Consider the following 24,095-nt stretch of genomic DNA (forward strand, 5'->3'; position numbering starts at 1 on the left):
GCTTCGGCGCCTTCTTTCCCCGTTCGCGCTGGTCTCGATCAGATGGAGCGCCTGCGGGCCGGGAGAGCCATGCGGATCATCACCGTCACAGCCATCGTGCTCGGGCTCCGCCACTGCGGTGAGCTCAAGCAGCTTCTTCCATTCAGTTCCACCAGGAACCGGAGTTTGCTGGACGCTCTTCTGTGGGTTGGTTAGGGTCAGTGGGTGGGGGGGGGGATGCTGAAGAGCGATAAACGAAACCAACGGAACAGAATCCATCCATCATCTTCCGCTTCTCGGGTCGCATCCTGAGCAATGAGGCCCAGACCTCCCTTTCCCCAGCCGGGGGGGATTCCGAGGCGCTCCCAGGCCAGCTGGGCTATATAGTCACGCCAACGTGTCCTGGGTCGTCCCCGGGGTCTCCTCCCCGGTGGACTCGCCTGTGACACCTCCCGAGGGAGGCGTCCAGGAGGCATCCTAACCAGATGCCCGAACCACCTCAGCTGGCTCCTCTCGACGTGGAGAAGCAGCGGCTCTACTCCGAGTCCCTGCCGGATGACCGAACTTCTCACCCTGTCTCTAAGGGAAAGTCCAGCCGCCCTGCGGAGGAACAGGAACACAATTCAGTCAAACCCCCAAAGGAACTGGAGCTCAGGAGAAGCGGAGCATCTCCTTTAGAAACCGCGAGTATTATCTATCGGTCCAAAGTACGAATCCTTCAAACGAGTCCGTGGAAGTGAGTAAATGCCCGTATGTTGGACTTCAGTGACGGTATGAAGTTCAAAGTTAGAACGCGGAGAGCGCGAGCTCGACTGGCATCGACTGTCCGGAATGACGCGTCAGATTAATAATCGTTTTATTAATACGATAATAAAACGATTAATACGATAATAAAACGATTAATAGTGGTTTTAGTCCACCGATTCGTGTATTGTGGACTAAATGCTGTTACATAGAGCATTTATACACCAGTCGCCCTTGGGTGCTGTGTGGACTGGAGGTGGGCGATGAAGGAAAAAATGTAATATCACGATACTTGAGGACGTTTTCACGATACATGATGTGTCATAAGATACACTATACCGCCAAAAGTATCTGGTCATCCGGCTTCACGCGCATATGAACTTGAGTGACGTCCCATTCAATAATCAATCCCCCCCCCCCCCCCCCCCCTACAAGATATATTTTGGGAATCAAAAATTGTTTATTTAAAGAATACCAGCAAAACCGTGAATGTAATGTCTTACTTGTCATTAAAATGACTAAATCATTAAATAAATGATAAAAATAAGTAGTCATTTTTTCCAGGGATAATATAGTACCACTTTTAAAAAGTTCTGTGCAACATTTCTATTTACCATTTCTACAGTTCTTTGATTAATCAATTCTTTGACCAATAACTTTTAAAGCAAAAAATAGTGTTTTCATCATAATTTACGTTATTTGTGTGTAGTTAAAAACTTCCCTGACTTTTGTTGTTTTCAGCGTGCTTCACTGAGAGTGTGCGTGCACTGAGCCACATAGAGCGGTCCAATGTAGTGAGACTCCAGAAACTGAGCAGCCGGAGCCGAAGAAGCACCTCCAACCAGGTAGACATCATACTCCCTATAAACACAGCAATCCAGAGAAATGCTCCTCCACAGCTCCTTTTAATGTTATTAATATTTCATTCATAGTTACCAACCATTCACTCAATGGTTATGGTTCTTCTACATGATGAATCTTTTAACCCAATAGGAACCATTTGTGGAACCAGGCAGCCAAGAAAAGTATCCGGAGGAACTCTGGTATCATTTGTACTCTGATGGAATTAGTCATAGACTTCATTTGGAGAAGAACAGGTAAAACTCCGTATGTAGCTGTCATGTTCTGTAAGATGTTTCTAGCAGTTTTATTAAAGAGCACATTATTTTGACGTATTTTACAGATTTTTTAACATTTTGTTTACCTTTTAGGTTTCTAGTTGGGCTTAATTACACTGAAATATATTATAAACAGGACGGTTCGATTGTGAACGCGTATCCAAGACTTGAGGTAATTAATTCTCGTCATGTAATTGTACATTTTTTACCAGAGAGATTAAACTTTTATTTAAGCCACTTCAACTCATTAAACATTAAACATATTACTGTTATTAATCTAGTCTTCTGCAACTTTGCAAGGTTGTGTAATGAAACATTATTAGTAGGAATGTGTACATTTTTATTAGATAGGTTCAGAGCTATAGATGATTCAAAAATGACTGCAATAAGTAAAAATATAAATAATATACATAATATCTTGACAGCCCCATCTCAAGGCAGATCATTTGACAAAGTTTCTATGATCAAATAATTACGGTATATTATTTTTATTATGTTTTTGAACTTGTTGGCAAAATATTTTAAATATTGAATATGACATATGATAAAGTACCATTTCTTGCTTAGGTTAAAGTGTTTAGGGGTGCATTTTATAAGTTGTCATCATATAAAGTGCCAAAAATTCTTTATCTGAAATTCAAATTTTACTCTACATATCCATCATTACATCAGACGTTACAGACATCTGAAGGGTACGCAGGGACACGGTGGAATACAGGAATACACGTATCTGTACTGTATCTGTAGTATACAAGGTACATTTTGAATACAAATACTTATGAATACAAACACACTGCCTTTAAAAGAAACACCACCAGTGCTTGTTTTATACCTATTTTTAAATCTGCACATGGAGTGTAAAAGACGTGCTGTCTTTTTTTTATGAACACTGAAGTTCTGACTAAAGCCTGAGTAGACTGATAAACAGCGTGATGAGCCAGAAACTGATGGGTCTCCTCAGTAGTCAGCATGTTCATGAGTGATAAGATAAGCACCCCTGTTGTACTGGACTGGTGCATGCGATTCACGGCAAGTTACAAACAGACCATTAACTGAATGACACGCAGCTCTTGAAACTTTATAGACATATTTGGTAGAGTTTGTTATTGGAATGTGGTGATGTGGCGTTGTTTGCTTAGTCTATGAGATGGCGGTGGGATTATGGGAGCAGCAGTGAGAGCCAAAATAATGTGTAATGTAGAGAATTTTGTATCTATATTTAAATATTTGGCATAAATGTAACATATAAACAGGGGCATTACATAAAGAAAACTACTGAAGAGTAACCGTAAGTGTACAGTGCCCCAGCAGTATGTAATATAATATAAAACATACGTCACTGAAGGACAGAGAACAGAGTATTCAGCCATCACAACTTTTTAAAAGTATTTTTTTTAAAACTGGACATTTGTCAGTTAAAGGTAATGGTAACATAACACTGTTACATTAGTGGACAGTGGACATAATCTGTCATGACATGTCTATGACATGGTTATGTCAATGTTTTGTGGCGAGCTTAAAGTCTTACATTTTCAATTTGGTCTTCATATTTCTAGTCAAATGTGTCGTATGTCTGTTATTGTATATTTATTATTCAGGTCTTTCTGTTGTGTAGGACCACTGTTATTATCATGGCCGTATTGACGGTATGGAGGACTCATCAGTCAGCGTTGGCGTCTGCTCTGGAATGAGGTACTTGCCAATATTATCCAACCCTTTTTGACGCGGCCATTGCAGGGGAATAAAAACACGAACTATTCATGGCCTCAGCCCTCTTGGTCAAATCTTCCTCTGAGCCACGGCTGTGACGTGTAAGACAACTGCCTCATTTGTTTCTGCAGAGGTTTTGTTCGGGCTGAGCAGCAGTTGTACCTCATTGAGCCTTTGAGTGACAGCACTGAGGGAGACCACGCCTTCTACAAGCAAGAAGACCTGAAGATCAATGCAAAAGAGCCAGCTAGCACCGTTTCTGACAGCGGATCCAGAGCAAGTCTTTTCAAACGCAGCAACTGGGTACGTTTAATCTCTCCTTCTAGGGGTGGAGTCGACCTCTCCCTGCTCTGCCCACAAATGGGTTCTTTCACAGACAGGGAGGCTAGAACAACTTCACAAAACACGGGCAAAATAAGAAAGTCAAGAATAAGAAAGACAGGTGTCCCATAAACGCGTGACGTGTAATAATAAATAGAAAACTGCTCTCTGACTCGCAGCTACTGCGCTTCACTCATTCTGAGGCTGCTGAAAGACATTCCTGTTATAATTAACCCATAACGGACTTGACAATCAGAGACAAGTAACTGGTGATTTTGAATTTTTTTTATAATTCGCTTTGGGAGGCTGAGCTCCCCTAATCGAAAAATCCTAGCATTGCCGTGGCTTTTTATCACTGAAATTAAGAAATAATCACAAAACCAGTTACATTTTAGTAATCGTGACAGCCCTTTAACAGTTTACAGCTCCGTATTCGTGCTTTTCTTAGCAAACAGATAAAAAGTGAGATTTTTACTGATGTTGTGTAAAAGCCTATTTTACCTCACAACAGCTCTTTGAAGAACCCGTTTGCAGGCGGAGCATGATTAGGTCATTTCTATTCTTTGTGTGAATAATATAATACAAGCTAGAGTAGAATTAATTCAAAAATATTTCCTTATCTCCAAGTCTGCATTTCGAACTCCGAGATATGTGGAAATGTTTCTTGTGGTGGACAATGCTGAGGTAAGAATATCTATAAATATCTGAAAATAATACAAAGTATTCATTCTGTTATTCTTCAGTGGTCATGTTTAGCATATTTAGACTTAAAGTGACCGGTGACCGGTGACCGGTGTATTTCTCTTTTGCAGTACAAAAGTTTGGGCTCAGACACAGATACGGTCCAGAGGAGGATGCTGGAAGTTGTAAATCATGTTGATAAGGTATGAAATTTTACTGTTTATACCGTCAAAACGCTGAACACCTCTGGTCAAACCTTATTTTCTAAGTGAAGATAAGTTACTCTACACATTTACAGACAGCACACCTGATCAGTTCAATGCACAATTACTATTTATTTGTTGATATAATATATTGGAAACAATACAACATGAAATGTGCAAAAGTTATGGCACATTTAATATATTTAATGTTTTCCTATAAACTTAAACTTAACAAATAGAAACTATGCACAAAAAATAGCAAAATTGCAAAATGTCACATTATAAGTTTGTTCCGTGTAGAGATGTGTTATAAAATCAACAAAGCATGTCATTTGAGCAGTTGTGTTCAAACGCTTGCATACAACTGTATTTCCATATTGCCTGTGGGAAACTGCACATGGTATGTATCATATATAGTTATGATATATGTTATGTTGTATATACTACAGCTACAGCTTATACTGCAAAAATGGATTTGTAAAGTCAAGTAAAACGTATTTGTGTGAGGAGTGTATGTAATGAGTCGACGCATGGTGATCGCCTTGATCTGAAGGTGTTAGATAAACTTTGTAAGGGTCATTTATAATAAGATCAGGGCTGGGACCATTTATCAATAATCACTGATGGTTCTGTGCAAAAATGTACATAAGATGAAACATATTGATTTCAGAGCCGTTTTGTTGACGCCGGTATGATAGAGGCAGTTTTTGAAAATCTCATTCATTTTGCAGTTTCTAATGTTGGGATGATGGCTAGTGCACTGCGGTAGGCGACATGACTTCAGCGGTGTATTTCCCTGTGTGCAAGGCTCTTCAGCCTCGAGCTGTAGATACTGGATAATGTCTACAATATCCAAACATGTAAACGTTTTATTGTTAAACCCTTATTAATTAAAGTTGTGTACTGTCAAATCTGATCGGCTGTAAAGTAAAGAGAGTTTTATCTTTAGCGTATCTGTATAACGTTTTGTTTATTTCATATTTTATTCTTTCCAGACGTAATTTTAAATGATACATTGTGGACAGTAGTGGAGCAGTGCATGGATTCCCTGCACAGAGCAATGGTCACTTGTGATGGAGCTGCCCTCCTCAGTGAATCAGTGTCATTTTTCATGCACTGGACACTTCACGTCAAGTCCAGTTTGCTTTTGTTAATAAATAAACACTTTGAAAACATGAGCGGTAGTAACGGAAACAAGGTTGTCACTTTTCTTTTAGTTGGTGTAGACTTTTCAGCTAGACTTAAAGCCGCACTGGGTAACAGCCCTTTATGCTAAAGTTTGAGGCTCCGCTTTGACTCGGACGCCTGAGCGTTAAAGAGTGAACACATTTCAAAACTTTTTTTGTTTGTTTCAGGTCAAAAAGGTTTTTTTGCCTCCTCTGGCACAAATGGAAACTGCTTTAGATACTAAATATGTAACCCTAAAGTATTCATTCATTTTCTTATTTATCACAATTTGTCATGGTTTATTAACTTTTATTAATAATAAATATATAAAATATGTGCTCATTGTTTTTACCAAAATACAAAAAAATGGCTTGTTTTAGAGCATAAAAATCAGAGAAAGCGAAACCTTTGATGTAAAACGTTTATCATGTATATTTCACTATTAGGTAAATAATCCAGTGACCTGTGTGTTCAGTGGAATGAACGATGAGGCAAACCAATCAATTAAATGGTGAAATAGACTTTATAACCGTAGAATATGTTTGTCCTATCAGAGAGTGCTTTTGTTCTACTGCGTTCTTCTCCTCCTCAGCTGTATCGTCCACATAACATCCGTGTGATGCTGGTGGGGTTAGAGGTGTGGAGCATCAAAGACCAGATCTTGGTCAGTGTGAGTTCTGATGATACACTTAGCAGGTTCATTAATTGGCGCCGGGACAGCCTGCTGAAAAGAGTCAAGCATGACAATGCACAGTTTGTAACGTGAGTATTTTGCATTATAATATTATATTATCATTATAATATTAAATATTGTGTCATACATTGTGTCGTTTTTTTCTTTGTCTTTTTTCTTCTTTGTTTCCAGTGGAATTGATTTTTTAGGTGAAACTGTGGGGCTGGCAAACAAATTTGCTATGTGTGCTGTTGGCTCTGGAGGAATTAATCAGGTATTTTTCTCACACCAGTTGAATATGTGATATAATTGCATTGAAAAAGTCGTGCGCTGAGTTTACTTAAATCCAGTAAATTATGTGTGTTATTTACATATTTATAAAACATTCTAGTAATAGAAAGATGTAGGAATTACAACTATTTTAGTACATAAATTAATTTCAAGTGTGCATTTGCATTCAAATCTGCTGCTAATTCCCAATATTAAGAGCTGTCACTGCCAGCAACGCAAGCCATCATTAAGATGAATAATTAATCAAACCCATTAGAAAAATGGCAAAAACATCAGGTGTGGACAAATTAACTATGTGGTACATTTGTAAAATGAAAGAACGCACTAGTGACCTCAGAAGAAGACATAGTGATCCAGTGATCTGGAGAAGTTCAATCAAGAGAAGACTTCTCCAGAGTAAATATAGAGGGTTTACCACAAGGTGTAAACCACTGGTAAGCATAAAGACCAGAATACAGGTTGCCACAAAATCTAAAAAAGCTGTTGAGATCTTTTTTAGACAGATCAGACAAAAATCTACTTGTTTCAGAAGTGGAGGTGGAGAAGAGAAGGAACTGCTCATTATCCAAAACATACCACCTCATCCGTGGAGCTCGGTGGAGGTAGTGTTATAACATTGGCATATATGACTGCCAGTGGAACTGGTTCCCTTGTATTTATCACAAATACAAAAGCAGAAGAGTGAACTCTGAAGTGCTTAGGGCTTTATTTCTACCCAGATTCAGCCAAATGCTTCAAAACTCAGACAGCGGGTCATATTACCAGCCCAAAACTGTCAATGCAAAGATGCGAAATGTTATGCAATGGCGAGGTCAACCACCTGAGCTCAGTGCAATATAGCAGGCATTTCACTTAATGAAGGCAAACCTGAAGGTAAAATGCTCCAAGAACAAGCAGAAAGTGAAGACTGCAGTAAAGGCCTGGCAGAGCATCACCAGGAAGAAACCCAGCATCTGCTGATGTCTGTGGATTCCAGACTTCAGGCAGTCATTGACTGCAAAGTATTTGCAACTATTTAAAAATTGGAATTTCAATTATTATTATATTAGTTTGTCCAGTTACTTTTCAGTCCTTAAAAATATGAAGTTATGCATAAAAATGGTTGTAATTCCTGCACCGTTCACCAATTTAGATGTAAACACCCTAAAATTAAATCAGCACTTTGAGCTTATATTCATTATTTAATTACCGTATGCTGTGTTACGTTAAAATCACCATTTTTGTATGGACCTGACTGTAGTGTTGATGCAATATATTTTATTCATGTGATAATAATGTACACGTTTAAATCAAATCATTTCAATGCATTACTTTCTGAAATGTTATGTATGCAAGGAGAAAAGTAACATTTATTCCTTTATTGCTTAGGATCACAATAAAGATCCTCTGGGATTGGCTGCAACCATTGCACATGAAATGGGCCATAACATGGGCATGTCTCACGATGCACAGCACTGTACCTGCGGCCAGTTTAACACCAACTGCATCATGACTGAACGAGTGGGGTGAGATTTTCTTGTTCTGATGCACAATCAATTACTTTTCATGTACGGATATACAAATCAAGTTGGAGACAGTATGTGAAGTGCCAAGAAAACCAGACAGCAGTGATTATTAAGTTCAAATGAAAATGGTACCAAAACATAATATTTGATCTTTTACCTTATGTTCACCTTTGAGTTACATCAGCTTTCCTTTTAACAGTTTAGTGTTTAATAAACATTTCGGGGAAAAGACACCAACTGATCCACTACTGAGAGTGGAATTTTTCCATTCTTCAGTTATATAAGCCTTCAGGTTTGCGTCCGAATGTGGCTTTTGCGCTGCTTAGTGCTTCAGTCGTTTTCAAAAGGAGACAGACAAGCCCGCACTCTGATTACGTAGCCATGCTGCTGAAACACATACAGAGTGTTTTTTGAAGTTGTCATGTTAAAATAAATATGAAGCCCTGAAACAAAAACAGTTTCTAAGAAGCAGCATACATTCCTCCAAAACGTGTATATCTTACAGCACTAATGGGGGTTTTCTGATATGCATATTTCCCATTTCTGGCCTTGCTTTTTATATGCCAAGATTTTTCTGCATTCCCTGAATATTTTGATAATATTATGCACTGTTGAGGGTGAAATACCTAAAATTCTTGCAAATGCTGATTTGGGACATTGGGCCTCATTCACCAGTATCTTCATCAGTATTTTCTTGAATGTGTTCTTGAGAAAGGTCTTAAGAAAGAGTGCATTTCAGATTCATGGCGTGTTCTTAAAGTATAGAATTGTTTGCTCCTCTGTGTTTTAAGTGTGTTTTGATTCCATTCTTACCTAAGAACAAATCCCAAGGAAGAAAACATTGGTGGATGTCAGGATTTTCGTGAAAACTGTATAAGTCTGCATAAATCTTAAGCACTGTTGGTGGAAGAGGCCCATTGTTCTTGGACTATTTGCTGATGCATTTCTTTGGCAAAGTGGCCAGCCTTGATCCAGCCCAGCCTTTTTGTGATGTGTTGCAGGCAACAATTTCAGAATGTATGTAATTACAATAAAACAATGAAGGTGATAAGATAAAACATTAAATATATTATAATGTACACTTTCATTTAATCGTAGGTCAATGTGGATTTACAAATAATTGCTGTCTGTTTTTATTAGAATTTCACATATTGTTCCAGCTTTTTGTGGATGTATAACACGGCTTTATTGTAGAATTGTTGTAGAAGAGCCCAGAGCACAACTATAATGTTAAGAATAAGACAGTCAGTCATTTTCAGTATCAGTGAACCCACAAACATTATTATTAAAGGAGCTCAAGTAAAATAATAGAACTTCATGATTCACTGAATTGTTTCCTGAAGAACTGAACTGAAGTGAATTGTGTCTTAACCCAGTATCACAAAGTTTCCGCAGCTCTTCAGTGACTGCAGTCTAAATGAGCTGAGTGTGTTTCTGGAGAACGCCAACCCAAGCTGTCTGCTGAACCTCCCCCGCTCAGATAAACTGTATGGGGGACCCGTCTGTGGTAACGCTTTCCTGGATCCCGGCGAGGAGTGTGACTGTGGAAGTGTGGAGGTGAATGCACACACATCATCCCGCACATTCAGCATATTCCATAACCCAGTCAGTTGATTCGGTTCAGTCTGTTAAATCAGTTCAGTGTTGGTTGTCTGAGTAACGGGTTTGTGTGATGGGCTCAGCTGGTTTAGCGGCGATGACGCGTCTTTTGTAACGTGCCTAGTTTCTCTTGCAGGAGTGCAAGAACCCATGCTGTAGTGCCACCACCTGCAGACTTACGGAAGGATCTCAGTGTGCGGAGGGAGACTGCTGTGAAAACTGCCAGGTACATTTTGGGAACTTCATTATTAAATGATAATGTTATCCATCATTAATATCAGCTGTCATGTAAATAATTGTGGATATTTTATGTGATAACAACTGATATGTCTATAGTAGACTGGAAAACTATAAGCTAAACACCAGAAGGTATTTTAATGTTTTATTCAGTATTTTAAGCCTTTTTCGAACATCGGGTTAGAAACTGATACAGACTCTACTTATTAACTTATAAAAATTGGTTGATACGTTTTGATCACTAGTTTTCAAATACAAGGCATTCCGTTTGGTACTTTTATGATAACTCCATTCTCAGTGTTATACAACTTTCTCACTCATTCTGGAACCATCTGCAGCTCAGCTCGTTACACTAGACATATCGAACATTTCTTACTTTATACATTTCAAAACATTCTCACATTATTTGAAGCCTATTTAGTTGTAGAGTAGTAAAATCATAAAAGAATTATTTTGTATGCTATATATACATATATATATATATATATATATATATATATATATATACATACAAAAAAGCTTAATGTATTAACAAGTAACTTAACTAGTTTTAGACTTAACTGACTAAGCATTTTTTTACAATGTACATTTATTGTCAACAAATATTATTGAAAACTGTGGTTACAGAATTTTTAACAATCTTTTTAGAGTAGTATCAAAATGAGTCAGGATTTCATCAACACTTTTCAGTTGGACTAAATCTAAAAAGTTTTCTGCAGCCCATTGCATGTCTCACAGAAGTAATACAAAGAAATAAGAACTTGAAATATTGAATATTCAGCAAAAGCCTGAATTGGCCAGAATTTTACTTTTTCAATGCCATGTTTTTGTACTTTCTGTGATGTAATGCAACAAATACCTGAATTGTGATTTCATGTTGGAATTCTGCCACAAATTAAGGAATAAAAATGTAACAGTTGAAAACCTGCATCCTACAGTAATGCAGTAGTGTCTGGAGTGGGCAGTAAAGGCTTGCAGAGAATCCCTCCTGATGCTCTGAAGTTGAGGGGAACTTTTGAAAAACTACAAAGCCTTTGGATGGGATTTTTGGGGGATTTTTGTTTTTTATTAGCTGAAGAAAAAAAAAGAAAGCTGGAAAGCTAATGTTACTTTTAGGAAGCAGAATATATATTAATATATATTATCTGTCCTCAGATCATCATTACAATGGAGAGAATGGATAAATGACAGAAGTGACTCCTCAGACTAAAATACGTGCTAAAGTTAGCAGCCATCTTACTCTCCAGATACCTCACCCCAGTTTGGCTTCTTTCTTTTTGGCTAAAAGGGTTAAAGGTTGTGTCTGGTATGGATTTTATGCTGATTAATCAGAATTTATGATTTATCCAAGATAAGATTTACACTAAGAGACACAGCTGTACTTATTAGTCTGTAGATTAGTGGCTAGGCTAGCTGTCAGAATTGGTTGAAACCACAGGAGTTGGCAGTATTTGCATAAGGCATGCTGGGTATTGTAGTGGGAGAATACTGAAGGAGGGGAAATATAAGAACAGTAGGAAATTATGATCAAATTTATTTGATCAAACTAAAGAGGCTGCAGTACAGAACATTATAAAAAACATAATAAACAGTAGTTTTAGGCCAGAAAGCACCTGGAAGCAGGTATTTGACACCCATGTGCACTCCTAGTCAAGAACAGCCTTCGTGGACTTTGCACTGAAGTTTACATGCAGTGTAGTTGCATCCAAATGTAAGCAGAGTAAAAATCTGTTGTTCGCAGAAAAGCTTTACGTGGTAATAGTCAGTAGTAGTGCAGCTGATTCCAGGGGAGGAAATGACAGACGTGTCTTTGAAGTGGATGTGCTCTGTAGGAAGGAAGGGTGGTGTGGTCTGCTGGTGCAGCGATCACAGCCAGAACCTTTTATCTGCCTGTCATTTACAACGTTTTTGATTTCTCTGTTGCTCAACTGCTCTGTTACCACATTAATGTCATCAGTCTTGCGTTTTCACCAAGAATGTGCAATAATTCAGTAGAACATTTAGTCGTGCGTTTCTGAGTGACATCAAAACAGGAAGCAGATGGTAATATATGAATACATTTATACAGAGTAATAATAATAAATAAAAGTAATACAATTCAAATGTCCATATAAATCTTATTATATAAGGCTATAATACGTATTGTCAGGCTTGATGTGATATTGAGATATAGATTTACTTTCTTTTAGGATATTTTAACATCTTGATTCTAATGACATACTACAGATTGATTTGGTGCAGAAATACAAACTTAAAGAATTAACATAGAAAAGTGAAGACAATGCAGAGCAACTGCCCAGCTTGAAAAGGTGGTTGCTATGGTACTAGAGGTGATTGCTAGGATATTGGTTGGTGGTTACTCTGATACGTCTCATGGCTGCTAGCTGGTTGCTAGACGATTATCAGGTGGGTGCTGTAGTATTGCAGGTGGTTGCACTGGTGTTGCTAGGTGTTGCTTTGGTATCTCTTGTGGTTGCAAAGGCCTTGCTGTGTGATTGCTATGCTACGGGAGGTGATTGCTAAGGTATTGTTTGGTGATTACTGTGTTGTTGTTGTTTATTATTGTTGCTAGGGTGTTTCTAATGTGTTTTTTGAGGGTTTTTTGAGCATTGCGCCATTTATTCACACAGGAAAGAAGTCTTTTACTCTCAGACCGAACATCCAAACCCATTTATTTGAGTCTGGATGCATACAAAGCCCCCCTTCACACAGTTTACTAATATAGGACGGACCCAGATGCCTAGTTTTTGTCACTGACAATGATTCCCATGATAGATGGTAAATGAGATCCTTGTAAGAGACCAAGGTACAGTTTAAATACAGATACCATGTTTTCAATATTGATTTTTGCTCCTGTATTGAAATACAATATAGTTACACCTTTAATAATCTACTGTGAGTATTAATGTACAGTACTGTGAGACCGCATGACTCATTGGCAGTGTTTACTGTCCAATAATTCTGAGATGTTGTTTCTTTTCCTTTTAGATAAAACAAGTTGGGAGTATTTGCAGAGCTTCCGCGAACGAGTGTGATCTATCTGAGTACTGCACAGGGCTGTCAGAGAAGTGTCCCGAAGATAGCTTTAAAATAAATGGAGTTCCCTGCAGCTCTGGTGACAGTTACTGCTTTAATGGCCAATGCCCAACTCATCTCCAGCACTGTCAGCGGCTGTGGGGAGAAGGTAAGTAGATATAACAGGAGATAACAGCCAGTAGATATAACAGTCTAGATATAAACAAAATTATTCAGAGTAGTTAGGTGTGAAATGCACCCTTCTAGAGAAATTTACAGAGTTAGTCGGTCACCATTATAGTACTAAGAGCCAAACGTGCAAAGCGTTTAATGCCTCTAGAAGCTACATGCCATTACGCTATTACACAATGGTTATAATGCGTTGCTTATTACCTGAGACATTGTTTTGTGATAGTTTTATAATAGAGTTTTGGCCTAAAACATATTTCCAGTAAAATAATATTACTCCAGGATTAACTCTCTTCAAAACTGCCTTCTAACTGAGATCAGTGCGCGCCAGCTAACATGCTTTTGTAGTTACTAGCCTATGGCTACAGCCTTTAAACGTGGCTAATGCCTGTGGTGTATCCGAATCAGGTCCCCCTCAAGTTCACGCTCCCTTTGACAAATTACAGAAAGCGTAAAGGTCCAAAAAAGGTTTGAACGGCAGCCGTTTTCACCCACTCGGCAACGAACAGCACAGAATGTATTCATCAGTACGACTGTTTACTCGAATCGCAAATAATACTCATCACAGAATTTGAATTAGGCCGTGTAGTCTGGGCTGACTTTATGTTAGGGATCGGGTGAAAACGCAGCCATTCCATCTTTTTTTTGTCCAGTGAATACGCCCTCCAGAGGATCTGATTTATCAAAGGGGATGTGAATTTGAGGAGGTACTGAATCGGATAAAACACCAGCCGCAGCTTTTGTTTACATTATTTTTTTTACAGTTATTTTCCCTATTTTTGGAAGATGGTAGAGTACTCAGAGGTCTGTTTCCAATATGCTGTAGAGGCATATCGATTTGAACCAGAATACACAGATGACTTGCAGCGGCTTGAAGAAGAGAGACGGATTGAACCCATTGGTGCCGAACCAGAAGACGGTGTCAACAGCAAAGTACTTGCTACTCTGCTCACCAGTTTATGGGGTAGGACAGCGAGGTGCAGCTGTGATCCATCACAGCTCCTTTGATGAACAACGATAAGCACCGAGTTTTGTTGACACCGTTTGACACAATGCCGCCAATCCAAACAACGCAAAAGGCGTGCAGGGTGCATTTTTTACTCATGTAGCACAATTTAACCCCATCAGTGTGACGTGTAAACCCTTGTAAGACGCATAAGTTCACTGTTCATTTTGGATAGCAGATAAAATGGTGATTTTGTAGCGTAGGCACACGGACATCTGGATCCTAGTACTGTAGTGGTGAACAATTTTGACTCTGGAAATTTCTCTAGAAAGGCGCATTTCACACCAGACCATTCCAAACGATTTTTTAGCTAAACGGTTAAATGGTGGTCATTTTCCAAAGTCTGAGTTCCCCTATAATAGATCTCCTTCAAAAGATAAAGGGATGGAGCTGCCTGTACATGTAGAAGAGAAAGCTAGCTAGCACAGATGACTGGCAGTAACCACACAAGCAGCTTGCCTCACCATCATGGAGAGGAAAACACAATTCAAACTACCACCTAATAAAAAAAAGAGAGTAATACACCTTTTATTTTTCACTTTCAACGTGCAGCCCCACACCCTGCTCTCTAAAGGTCCATCTTAGACATTGGTTCCATTTTATGACTTTTCCTTTCATAGATGCCAAAGTGGCTTCAGATGCCTGCTTTTTCAGGAATACCTTTGGGAGAAATGATTCCCATTGTGGAAGGACTAAAGACAGCTACAGATCCTGTGCAAAACAGTAAGTTGAGACTATCACACTGTGACTGGGAATATTAAAATTACTCTCTGTAGCAGCGTCTCCACAGCGTAGATCACAAGATAATGTTAAATTTACAGAAACTACATTCATTTTTAGGCATTTTATTCAATATTCCAAGGACTTTTAGTTATCATATTATCATATATCATATAACATCATATAACATATCATATAAATTATATGATTTACTCTCATATGCAAAAGTTTGCACCCTGGTCAAATTTGTTATTCTGTGAAAATAAGTTAACACACAGAGAATACACTTTGCACAATTAATATACCAATTAATTTCTGTTTTTTTGCTGAATTTAATATACTGGAGACAAACTACAACATGAAAATGTGGCCTGTGCAAAAGTAGAGCTCATTATATATAAATATATATATATATATATATATGTATATATATTTTTTTTTTTTCTATAAATATGTTAAACTCAGCAATAAATATAAATTGTGCTCTAAAATTTCCAAAAAAACGCCATATTTAAGTTGAGGATGACGATGTGTTAACTTACTTCCACTTCGAAAATCAGCAGAACATAATTTGACCTGAGGTGTTTACATTTTTGCATATTACTGTAAGTCATATAATTTACAGGACAGTAACATGATTGGGTATGATGATGATTCTGTAGGGAAATCACTATATGGGCTCAGGAACACTTCTGAAACCTTCTAAACTCATACTTTACTGAATGTTATGATAGTCAATTACAGGAGGTTTTGACATTCCATAATCAGTGCAGTTGAATAGCCACCTAGACTGGTCACCATCACTATGTAATTGCTTGGTCACAGTTATTTAAGCTCATCACAGTTCTTATCCACAGTTGTTGTGAAAGTCAATCATGTCATAGATTTTACAACAAGCAGAATGTGTATTAGTTGCATTTGTCATGGCTTGAAGAGAATTCAGAACAAGGTCAGCCAGTCCAAAACGTCAAAAACCAGATCAGAAAAAGAGTGACCATGAGGGACGTCCAAAAAGAGATGTTCAAAATCCAGAAACAACGTCAAACCAGAAAAACCAGGGTAAAAAGCCAGGCCGAAAACAAACACCGCATTGCTCATACATGGCAAACTAGAAACAAGGAACAGGTGAGGTTAATCAGTACTCAAGTGAGGCAGACCGGTGTAGAGTCATGTGAGGGATATATGAGGTCATGTGATCCGGTGAGGTGTTCTGAGTAAAGGAGGTGTAGTGACAGCAGGAACAGGGGGAAAAGCAAGCAGAAAACGCTTTTATAGAGACAACAGAAGTTCTGAAGTCTGATGGAGCTGTGACACCTTCAGAGGGCAGCAGTGAGTGATCTTTGTTTTACTTGAGCAGAAGCTTTTGGAGCTACTAAGTATTGATAGCTAGGAAACAAGATAAAGAACGGGCCACTTTAGGCTTTTACTTTAATAGTTACACACAGTCAAAAAAGACAGTTATCACAAATGAATCACATTATTTATATGGCAGTTAATAACGATCATGTCATGATTGTGATAGGCCTCCTGCCACCTTTGTGCATTTTTACACGCGTTATAATTACAGGGTGTAATTGTAACGAATTATCATCTCGTTGCGTCGTTTATGAATGTTGTGATGATCTTTTCACAGAGATATGCACTGTGGAAGCATATTTTGCATTGGAGGGAATAAGCTCCCTATTACTGGTTTGAAAGCCACCCTGGTGATGCCCAAAGGATTGTGCAACATGGTAGGGGAGCGGTCAGAGGAAGATAACCTAAGCATGGTGCCTACGGGGACAAAATGTGGACAAAACAAAGTAAGAATGTCAGAACAAATGGTGACAACTTCATCAACAGTTTTGTTATTTATCAATTTAATCTTTGGCATATCCGTATAATAAAGCTAGCATTGGGTAGGAGTGCATGACATTTGAACCCAAGAATTAAAAATAGTCAAAATACTTGATTTGCAGTTTACTAACCAATAATTTGCACACATGGCAATTCAGTACAGAAGTGGAGTTGGTGCTGTAACTCATCCACGTTCCGTTTAAGGATTTTCACTGCTGACACTCTTCAAAAAGCTCACAGCTGGTGCAGAAGCATTTCATACACTGCAGTACAACATTTCAAATATGTTGATTTAGTAAAATAATTACACGACATAATTACATAATTCTAGTGTCTTAAAAAACAAAGACATTTTGTTTATTTCAGTCCACTCAATGTTCAGTGTCAAACTCCGCCTACGAACACGCGATGCATGAACGCTGTCGTTTTATTGGCTCCCTACCAAAACATCTGCATGAATTAGGGTGTGCTTCATGTAAATGATATAAACTCACCGGCCACTTTATTAGGTACTAGTAAAAGGCTGGACCCCCTTTCGCCTTCAGAACTGCCTTAATTCTTCGTGTCAGACTTTCAACAAGGTGTTGGAAACGTTCCTCAGAGATTCTGGTTGGTTATTTGAGTTCCTGCTGCCTTTCTATCATCTGGAACCAGTCTGCCCATTCTCCTCTGACCTCTCACATCAACAAGGCATTTTCGTCCACACAACTGACCGCTCACTGGATGTTTCCTCTTTTTCTGACCGTTCTCTGTAAACCCTAGAGATGGTTGTGTGTGAAAATCCCAGCAGATCAGCAGTTTCTGAAATACTCAGACCAGCCCGTCTGGCACCAACAACCACGCCACGTTCAAAGCCCCTTAAATCCCCTTTCTTCCCCGTTCTGAGGCTCGGTCTGCACTTCAGCAAGTCGTCTTGACCACCTCTACACACCTAAATGAAGTGAGCTGTGGCCGTGTGATTGGCTGAACAGCCTAATAACCTAATAAAGTGGCCGGTGAGTGTATAAGTGAGGTAGTGGTAGGCTGGTGCCAAGCACTGCAGCTAATTTACGCTCAAATCTCTGCTTGTTTCCATGTCATACCAAAGATTCACAAATCTGCGCTCCTTTTTTTATATTACTTCAGTGAATAAGGATCATTGTGTTTATATTATGCTGTTTTTAGCTCCAAGAAACAACATGGCTACTTTTTATGGATTCAACAGGTGTGCTTTGATTACAAGTGCCAAGATGTGAAAGTGTATGGTGTTCCTGAAGACTGCTCGTCAAAATGCAACGGTCGTGGGGTAAGACACTTAATGTAATATAGGGTTGAGGACAGATACCTCCAAACAGAAAGTGTCCTGTAAATGATTATTTTTATATATATACATGATGAGCAGAATGAGATCTAGAGTATTAACCGAATTAAACACGTCTCTCTGTTTGCATTGACAGGTCTGTGATCACCGACAGCAGTGCCACTGTGACCCTGGATGGGCTCCACCATACTGTGGTACCAGCTATGCTGACTTGACTTCTGGTAAAAAGCTTCAAGATTACTCATAATCTGCTAAAGTTCAAGCCGTTGCTCGTTCTTTACATGTAGTCATGCTTCCTTACTCCATTTTTTTCACAGGAAGAAACACTGTCATTGGTGTCTCTGTCGCTGTGGGAGTCTTGCTGGTACTTGCTGTAGCATTTGGAAGTTGGATTTATTGTAAAAAGTCAAAGAAAACTGGCTCCACTTGTAAAATGTGAGTTAACTGATGCTAATATTGGTGTCCTTGTCAGCCACAGAGGACAGCAAGGTGCCTTTTAGCAGTGATGGTGAAAGTTAAACATCTGTATGTTTATTCAATTTCTTATCTATAGGAAAACTCAACCTGGTCAGTTAAATCCTCTGTTTGAGATCCCAAGAGCAAAAGGAAGCTTTTTAAAGGACCGTCCCCAGATCAGCCAACCTACTTTCATTGAATCAACTGCAACCCCACCCAGCACCCCCCTTACAGTACGAATTGCCCCCACACGCCCACCCCCACAGGTAAGCGCTCAGCCGCAATCTGTTCAAGGCAGTGGCAGCAATAGTGCTAGGTGTAATAGGGCGAGGTAAAACGTAAAACATTACATTTCATCTTGCAAAAATTGCATTTAAAATTCCATCTAGTGTAATACTTAGCAGTCTTTACAGTGTAAAATATGTTTATGCACTATATGGCAAAAAGTGAACACCTGACGATCATACCTATAATTTAAAAACTTTTGTTCAACTATAATTTTAACTTTAAATGTTTGTTCAAAACTCTGTCTTTTGGTATTTATCTATAATTGAACTTTAATCTGTGCCATTTTCTTATGATTTTAAATTAATACTCATGATTTCTACTATTACTATTAAGCTTTATGTATATAAAGCACCTGTATATAAAGCACTTTGAGCTGTCATGGTGCTTTTTAGTGCCAAAAACTGTAAGATTATTTTTATTGTCAGAGCTTGTTGGATATCCCAATCAGAAGAGCCTTTGTGAGGTCAGGCACTGATATTGGAAGAGAAGGCCTGGCTAGCAATCAGCGTTATAGTTCATCCCAAAGGTAGTCAGTGGGCTTGAGGTCAGGGTTCTGTGAAGGCAACTGGATTTCCTCTGTAGCAAAATCATCAAAACATATCTTTCTGACTTATGGCAAAGTTACTGAAATCTTCAGTACGACACAGTGATTGCATAGCTATGTGCTTGATTTGACCTTTCACCTGTGGTTATGGCAGAAACACCTGTGCTTAATAATTGGGGTGGTGTTCACATACTTTTAGCCATTTAGTGTAAATGCATAGAAATATGTGCATATTACATTATAAATGTTCAATAGACTATTGATGCTAATAACATGCTGATCAACCAGTCATCAGTCTGGATTTTGAAAAAAGCATGATTATCTTACTGATGCTGATAAGACTGCTACTACTATTTGATATTTGAAATAACTTACAACTTTGGAACAGCAGAATTTTTCCATATTCTATGATTGGACTGCATTAATAATATTTCTATTTGGACATGACTGGCTGTGGTATACATATAATTATTAGAATAATTGTATGTATTATAATAAAACATTGAACTGCTTTTTGGAACATCTTTTTATGGTACCCACATCAATTTGATATATGAGATGATATATATTGATTTATTTGATATATACCATGAAAGTATCTTTGTTTTAAATTATGCAGTTTACTGTAGGTAGTGTTAGACCATTAGTGTCTTTTGTTATAATTCTGTTATAAACAAAGCAACAAAGCAAGAGACATCACAATTTTATCTAAATGGCAAAATGGTACATTGAACATGGTACTGTAGGTCCCCCTCAAGGCCGACTTACGCAACCAGGCTGCCCCTGAAGGTTGGTAAGTAAGTATGTAAGTAAGGAAGAAAGGAAGAAAGTTTATTCATCCCAAAGGGAAATTGCAGAGTTTCAGTAGCAACACATATACTGTCACATAAACTCACACACTCTGTGCAGAAAATAAAAAGCAGAAATAAAATTAGACATAAGTTAAAGTATAACACCATAAAATAAAGTACATCTATTTGCAGAAGCAGGCACTTGGTATGAGGTGAACTAAAAGCACAGTGAGTATAGACATTATTTAGGAGTTTTTTAGGTTATAAAATGCATAGTGAAAGTGTCATGACAACAGCAGGTTATGATATATTACACAGTATTAACAGGAGAGGTGATATAGTGACGTGGTTCAACACAGTTCAGACAGCAGGAGAGCAGTTCCGTCTCTGCAGTAAGGAAACTCGTAGAGCCTTATAGCAGTGGGTGAGAAAGATCTTGCGTGGTGCTCTTTAACACAGCTGTGATAGTCGTCGTCTGAATGTGCTTCTCTGTGTATCCAGTGGAGCATGCAGGGGGTGTGAAGTGTTATCCAAGATGGCTAACAGCTTGTTGCGGATCCTTTGTTCTGCCACAAGCTCCAGGGAGTCCAGCTTGACTCCTACAACAGAGCCAGCTGTCCTAATAAGTTTCTTTATTTTGCTCGGAGCACTTTTGATACTGCTGCTGCACACAACAGCACAAAGTAAAGCACTTGCTACAGCAGACTGGTAGAATGTCTGTAGGAGCTTAGTGCGCACTCCAAAAGACCTCAGCCTCCTCAGGAAGTAGAGACGGCTTTGGGTTACAGCTCCAGTCCAGCTTGCTGCCTTAGTGCACACCCAGCTACTTATAAGTCCAAACCACCTCCACGTCAACATTGGTGGTGAGTGCTGACAAGGCAGGTTTGGACTTCCTAAAGTCCAGCACCATCTCCTTAGTCTTACTAATGTTTAGCTGCAGCTGGTTCAGCTTACACCAGTCAACAAAGTCCTTCACCACTTTCCTGTATTCCTCCTCCTGTCCATTCCTCATGCACCCCACAGTGGCCATGTTATCCGAGAATTCTGCAGATGACACGACTCTGTGTTGTACCTGAAGTCAGAGGTGTACAGGTTGAACAGGAATGGGTCCCCAACGGTCCGCTGGGGTCCCCAACACTGCGTACAGCCTAACGTCTGAGACACAGCCCTGCAGTCGCACATACTGGGGTCATTCTTTCACAAAGTCCATTTTCCATGAGATGATAGATTCATCCACCTGCATCAGCTGTAGTTTCTCCTCTAACAGCACAGGCTGAATGGTGTTGATTGCACTGGGAAAAATCAGCATAATGGCAGCGGTGGCTGTGTAAGATGCAGTGCTAGCTGGGTTACAGTGACAATTCATATCAGAACAGCCGTCTAAAATAAGATTATTCAGTGTTCAGAATTATCAGAACAGCATTTTGATTGTGTTTCTTTTTGCAGCCTCCTAAAAAAGTGGAACAGCAGTCACATCAGCTGCCTCACTCCATTTCTTCGCTCACACAGATGAAGCCTGTACCCCCAACTAAGCCTTTGTGTCCTGGTGATGTGAAACAGGTGAGGTTAAACGTTTGCAGTTCAAGCCACATTTACATCCATGTATTTTAGATGATCTGCTTTTATCTTGCTGTTTACTGAAGGGATGGGCATTAGGACAGTTTTTTATTGTATCATGATAAATTACACCAAAATACACTTTTCAGAGCACTACTTAAAAACCACTGACCTTAAGGACACTGAGCATAATTTGTTCATTTTCTTGGATTTAGAGCAACACAGTACGTGAAATAGCACAAAAATCATTGTCCTCATAGTGATTGTCTGTGCCATGTCAGAAAAACGAAATATTACAATATAAATTGTGGATCATGAAAAGTATAACGATAATGTAGTTTTGCCGTATCGCCCACACCAAATATATCATTTTAAATGTTTAAGCAGTACATGTTCTCTGTATTACCTTATAAAACTGCAGGTAAATCCCCCTCTGCCTCCAGTGAAGCCAGTCGTACCAGCTGCGTCGTGGAGGAAGCCACAGGTTAGACCTTCTAATCTGTTTTAATTCAACCTTTGATGAATTAGATGAAGTACATTAGGTGTGGGACCCTCACAAATCAATCATTTTGATTCCAAGTTGTTTGTTTTGATTTCTACTGCCTTCATCAGTGGTACTGAACCTGGGAGTCCACCTACCAACAGTATTGCAGTGACCTGGGGCTCTGTGTGTAGGGGTCGCACCCCAAAAATGACCTACGTTATTCTGTACTGTAGTGTCCGTCTTGCCAAAGAAACATTAGAATTGAAAGTGAATGTATTGCGTACTGCTTACAGCTCATATTTCACCATTTTGTAGGTATGACTTAAAACTAAGGGGCAGATTTATTTGGCAAATCCTATTTTGGCATTAAAAAGTGACATATTTGCTGACAATATTGAGATAAAAGGCAGTTTCCCTCTCACAGTGCAAAATACTGGGAGGAGATTATAATAATGAATCATGGATTTATTAACACAGAAAACGTTGCTACAGCAGCACCAAAATGGACCATTTAAAGCAGACGTGTTAAGAAAAACTGATAGAAACCAAATTGAAATGATTGTGAATGTACTCGTTTTACCCAGGGATGTTTTTTGATCTTGTGTCCATTGTAAATTTTATGGACGTGGATAAACTGTCCGTGGACTGAATAGATCCACTGCTGTTGAAGTAAAAAGTCTTTGTGCTTTGCAGACTGTGGGAGAAGATGAAGTCAAAATTGCACTGAGGCCTCCCAACATGCCAAGAAGATGACTGGGGACGGATCATCGTGTAAATCAGCAGGGGACTTTTCTGTCTCTTTATGACTAATGACAGCACTGTGGATTGTATCTTTGATGACGCAGCGTCTGAGTCCATGTACCAGCTCTCCAGTGAAGAGCAGAACTGCTCTGAATATGCTTGAAAGGTTTTTTATACCCAGTTACACTTGAATTCATATTTATGACAAATGCTGTTAAGCCATGGTCACATCAGACTTTGGCATGTCCATATAATATTTGTGAGTGGTTTTAATGGGATGAATCTAAAGGTAATGTTCAGTGAACAGGTAACTAGTGAGCTGGTGACAAGCACCATTATGTTCACTGAGGAGCACTTTTTCCACTGTGATAAAGAACAGAACGCAATGCATTTTTTAAACGAGTTACTTTCAAAGCGAATTACAGTGTTTCTGCATTGAACATTGCTTTAGACAACAGCTCTCATGTTGTTATGAAACTACTGTCTTGACAGTCAGCGGAACACTTTAAAAGCCTCATCAAATAAGTGCCTTGTAATGCCTGTGTTATGTGATGTTATGTGTCCACTTCATATTATTTGTGCATTAAAATATTGTCTAACGTTGCTCTCTGTCTTTTTGGCTTCATGACCCAGTGTTATATTCTCACTATTAATAGTGATATGAAATATTGTGGTTTTAATGTGGAACCCTGCAACTGAAAGCTCAGCAAGAACGTTTCCCTTTGCGGTAGGAAATGCAGAATATTTTTTTGTGTGTGTGAAATGGTTCACCCAGCCCAGGAAGCAGGTTTCTGGAAATTGCTTCACACCGAGTACTATGACCTTATCATACCTGCATCACATGCAGCTCTGTTCTGTTCGAGCTTGTTTTCGCTTTGCTCAGTGTGAAGTATTTTATTTTTTACAGTAGATTAAGTTTCCTAAAAGAGTAGCTTTTCTA

The 24,095-nt window shown here is 38.9% G+C and overlaps 1 protein-coding gene across 1 annotated transcript; it reads left to right on the forward strand.

Moving 5' to 3' along the window:
• On the forward strand, positions 1–23,759 carry adam8b (ADAM metallopeptidase domain 8b). The gene is made up of 23 exons (XM_017684395.2): positions 1–118; positions 1,465–1,568; positions 1,717–1,820; positions 1,935–2,013; positions 3,457–3,533; positions 3,683–3,854; positions 4,500–4,556; positions 4,685–4,756; positions 6,516–6,685; positions 6,789–6,870; positions 8,256–8,392; positions 9,769–9,949; positions 10,128–10,217; positions 13,217–13,412; positions 15,059–15,161; positions 16,792–16,960; positions 18,199–18,279; positions 18,431–18,515; positions 18,612–18,729; positions 18,848–19,016; positions 21,820–21,933; positions 22,352–22,414; positions 23,108–23,759. The coding sequence occupies exons 1-23, from the start codon at positions 43–45 to the stop codon at positions 23,165–23,167; spliced, it is 2,559 nt and encodes an 852-aa protein (XP_017539884.1). The 5' UTR covers positions 1–42; the 3' UTR covers positions 23,168–23,759.
• The last annotated feature ends 336 nt before the right edge of the window (positions 23,760–24,095 follow it).

Source organism: Pygocentrus nattereri, chromosome 13 (assembly GCF_015220715.1).
Source record: "Pygocentrus nattereri isolate fPygNat1 chromosome 13, fPygNat1.pri, whole genome shotgun sequence".
Taxonomy (NCBI): Eukaryota; Metazoa; Chordata; class Actinopteri; order Characiformes; family Serrasalmidae; genus Pygocentrus; species Pygocentrus nattereri.

What these genes read in the sequence shown, in the direction of transcription:
- adam8b (XM_017684395.2), top strand. Translation starts at nt 43, where the DNA reads ATGGAGCGCCTGCGGGCCGGGAGAGCCATGCGGATCATCACCGTCACA. An exon ending in CAAAATGTGGACAAAACAAA is followed by an intron (nt 16,961 to 18,198) that starts GTAAGAATGTCA and finishes TGGATTCAACAG; the next exon opens with GTGTGCTTTGATTACAAGTG. An exon ending in CTATGCTGACTTGACTTCTG is followed by an intron (nt 18,516 to 18,611) that starts GTAAAAAGCTTC and finishes TTTTTTTCACAG; the next exon opens with GAAGAAACACTGTCATTGGT.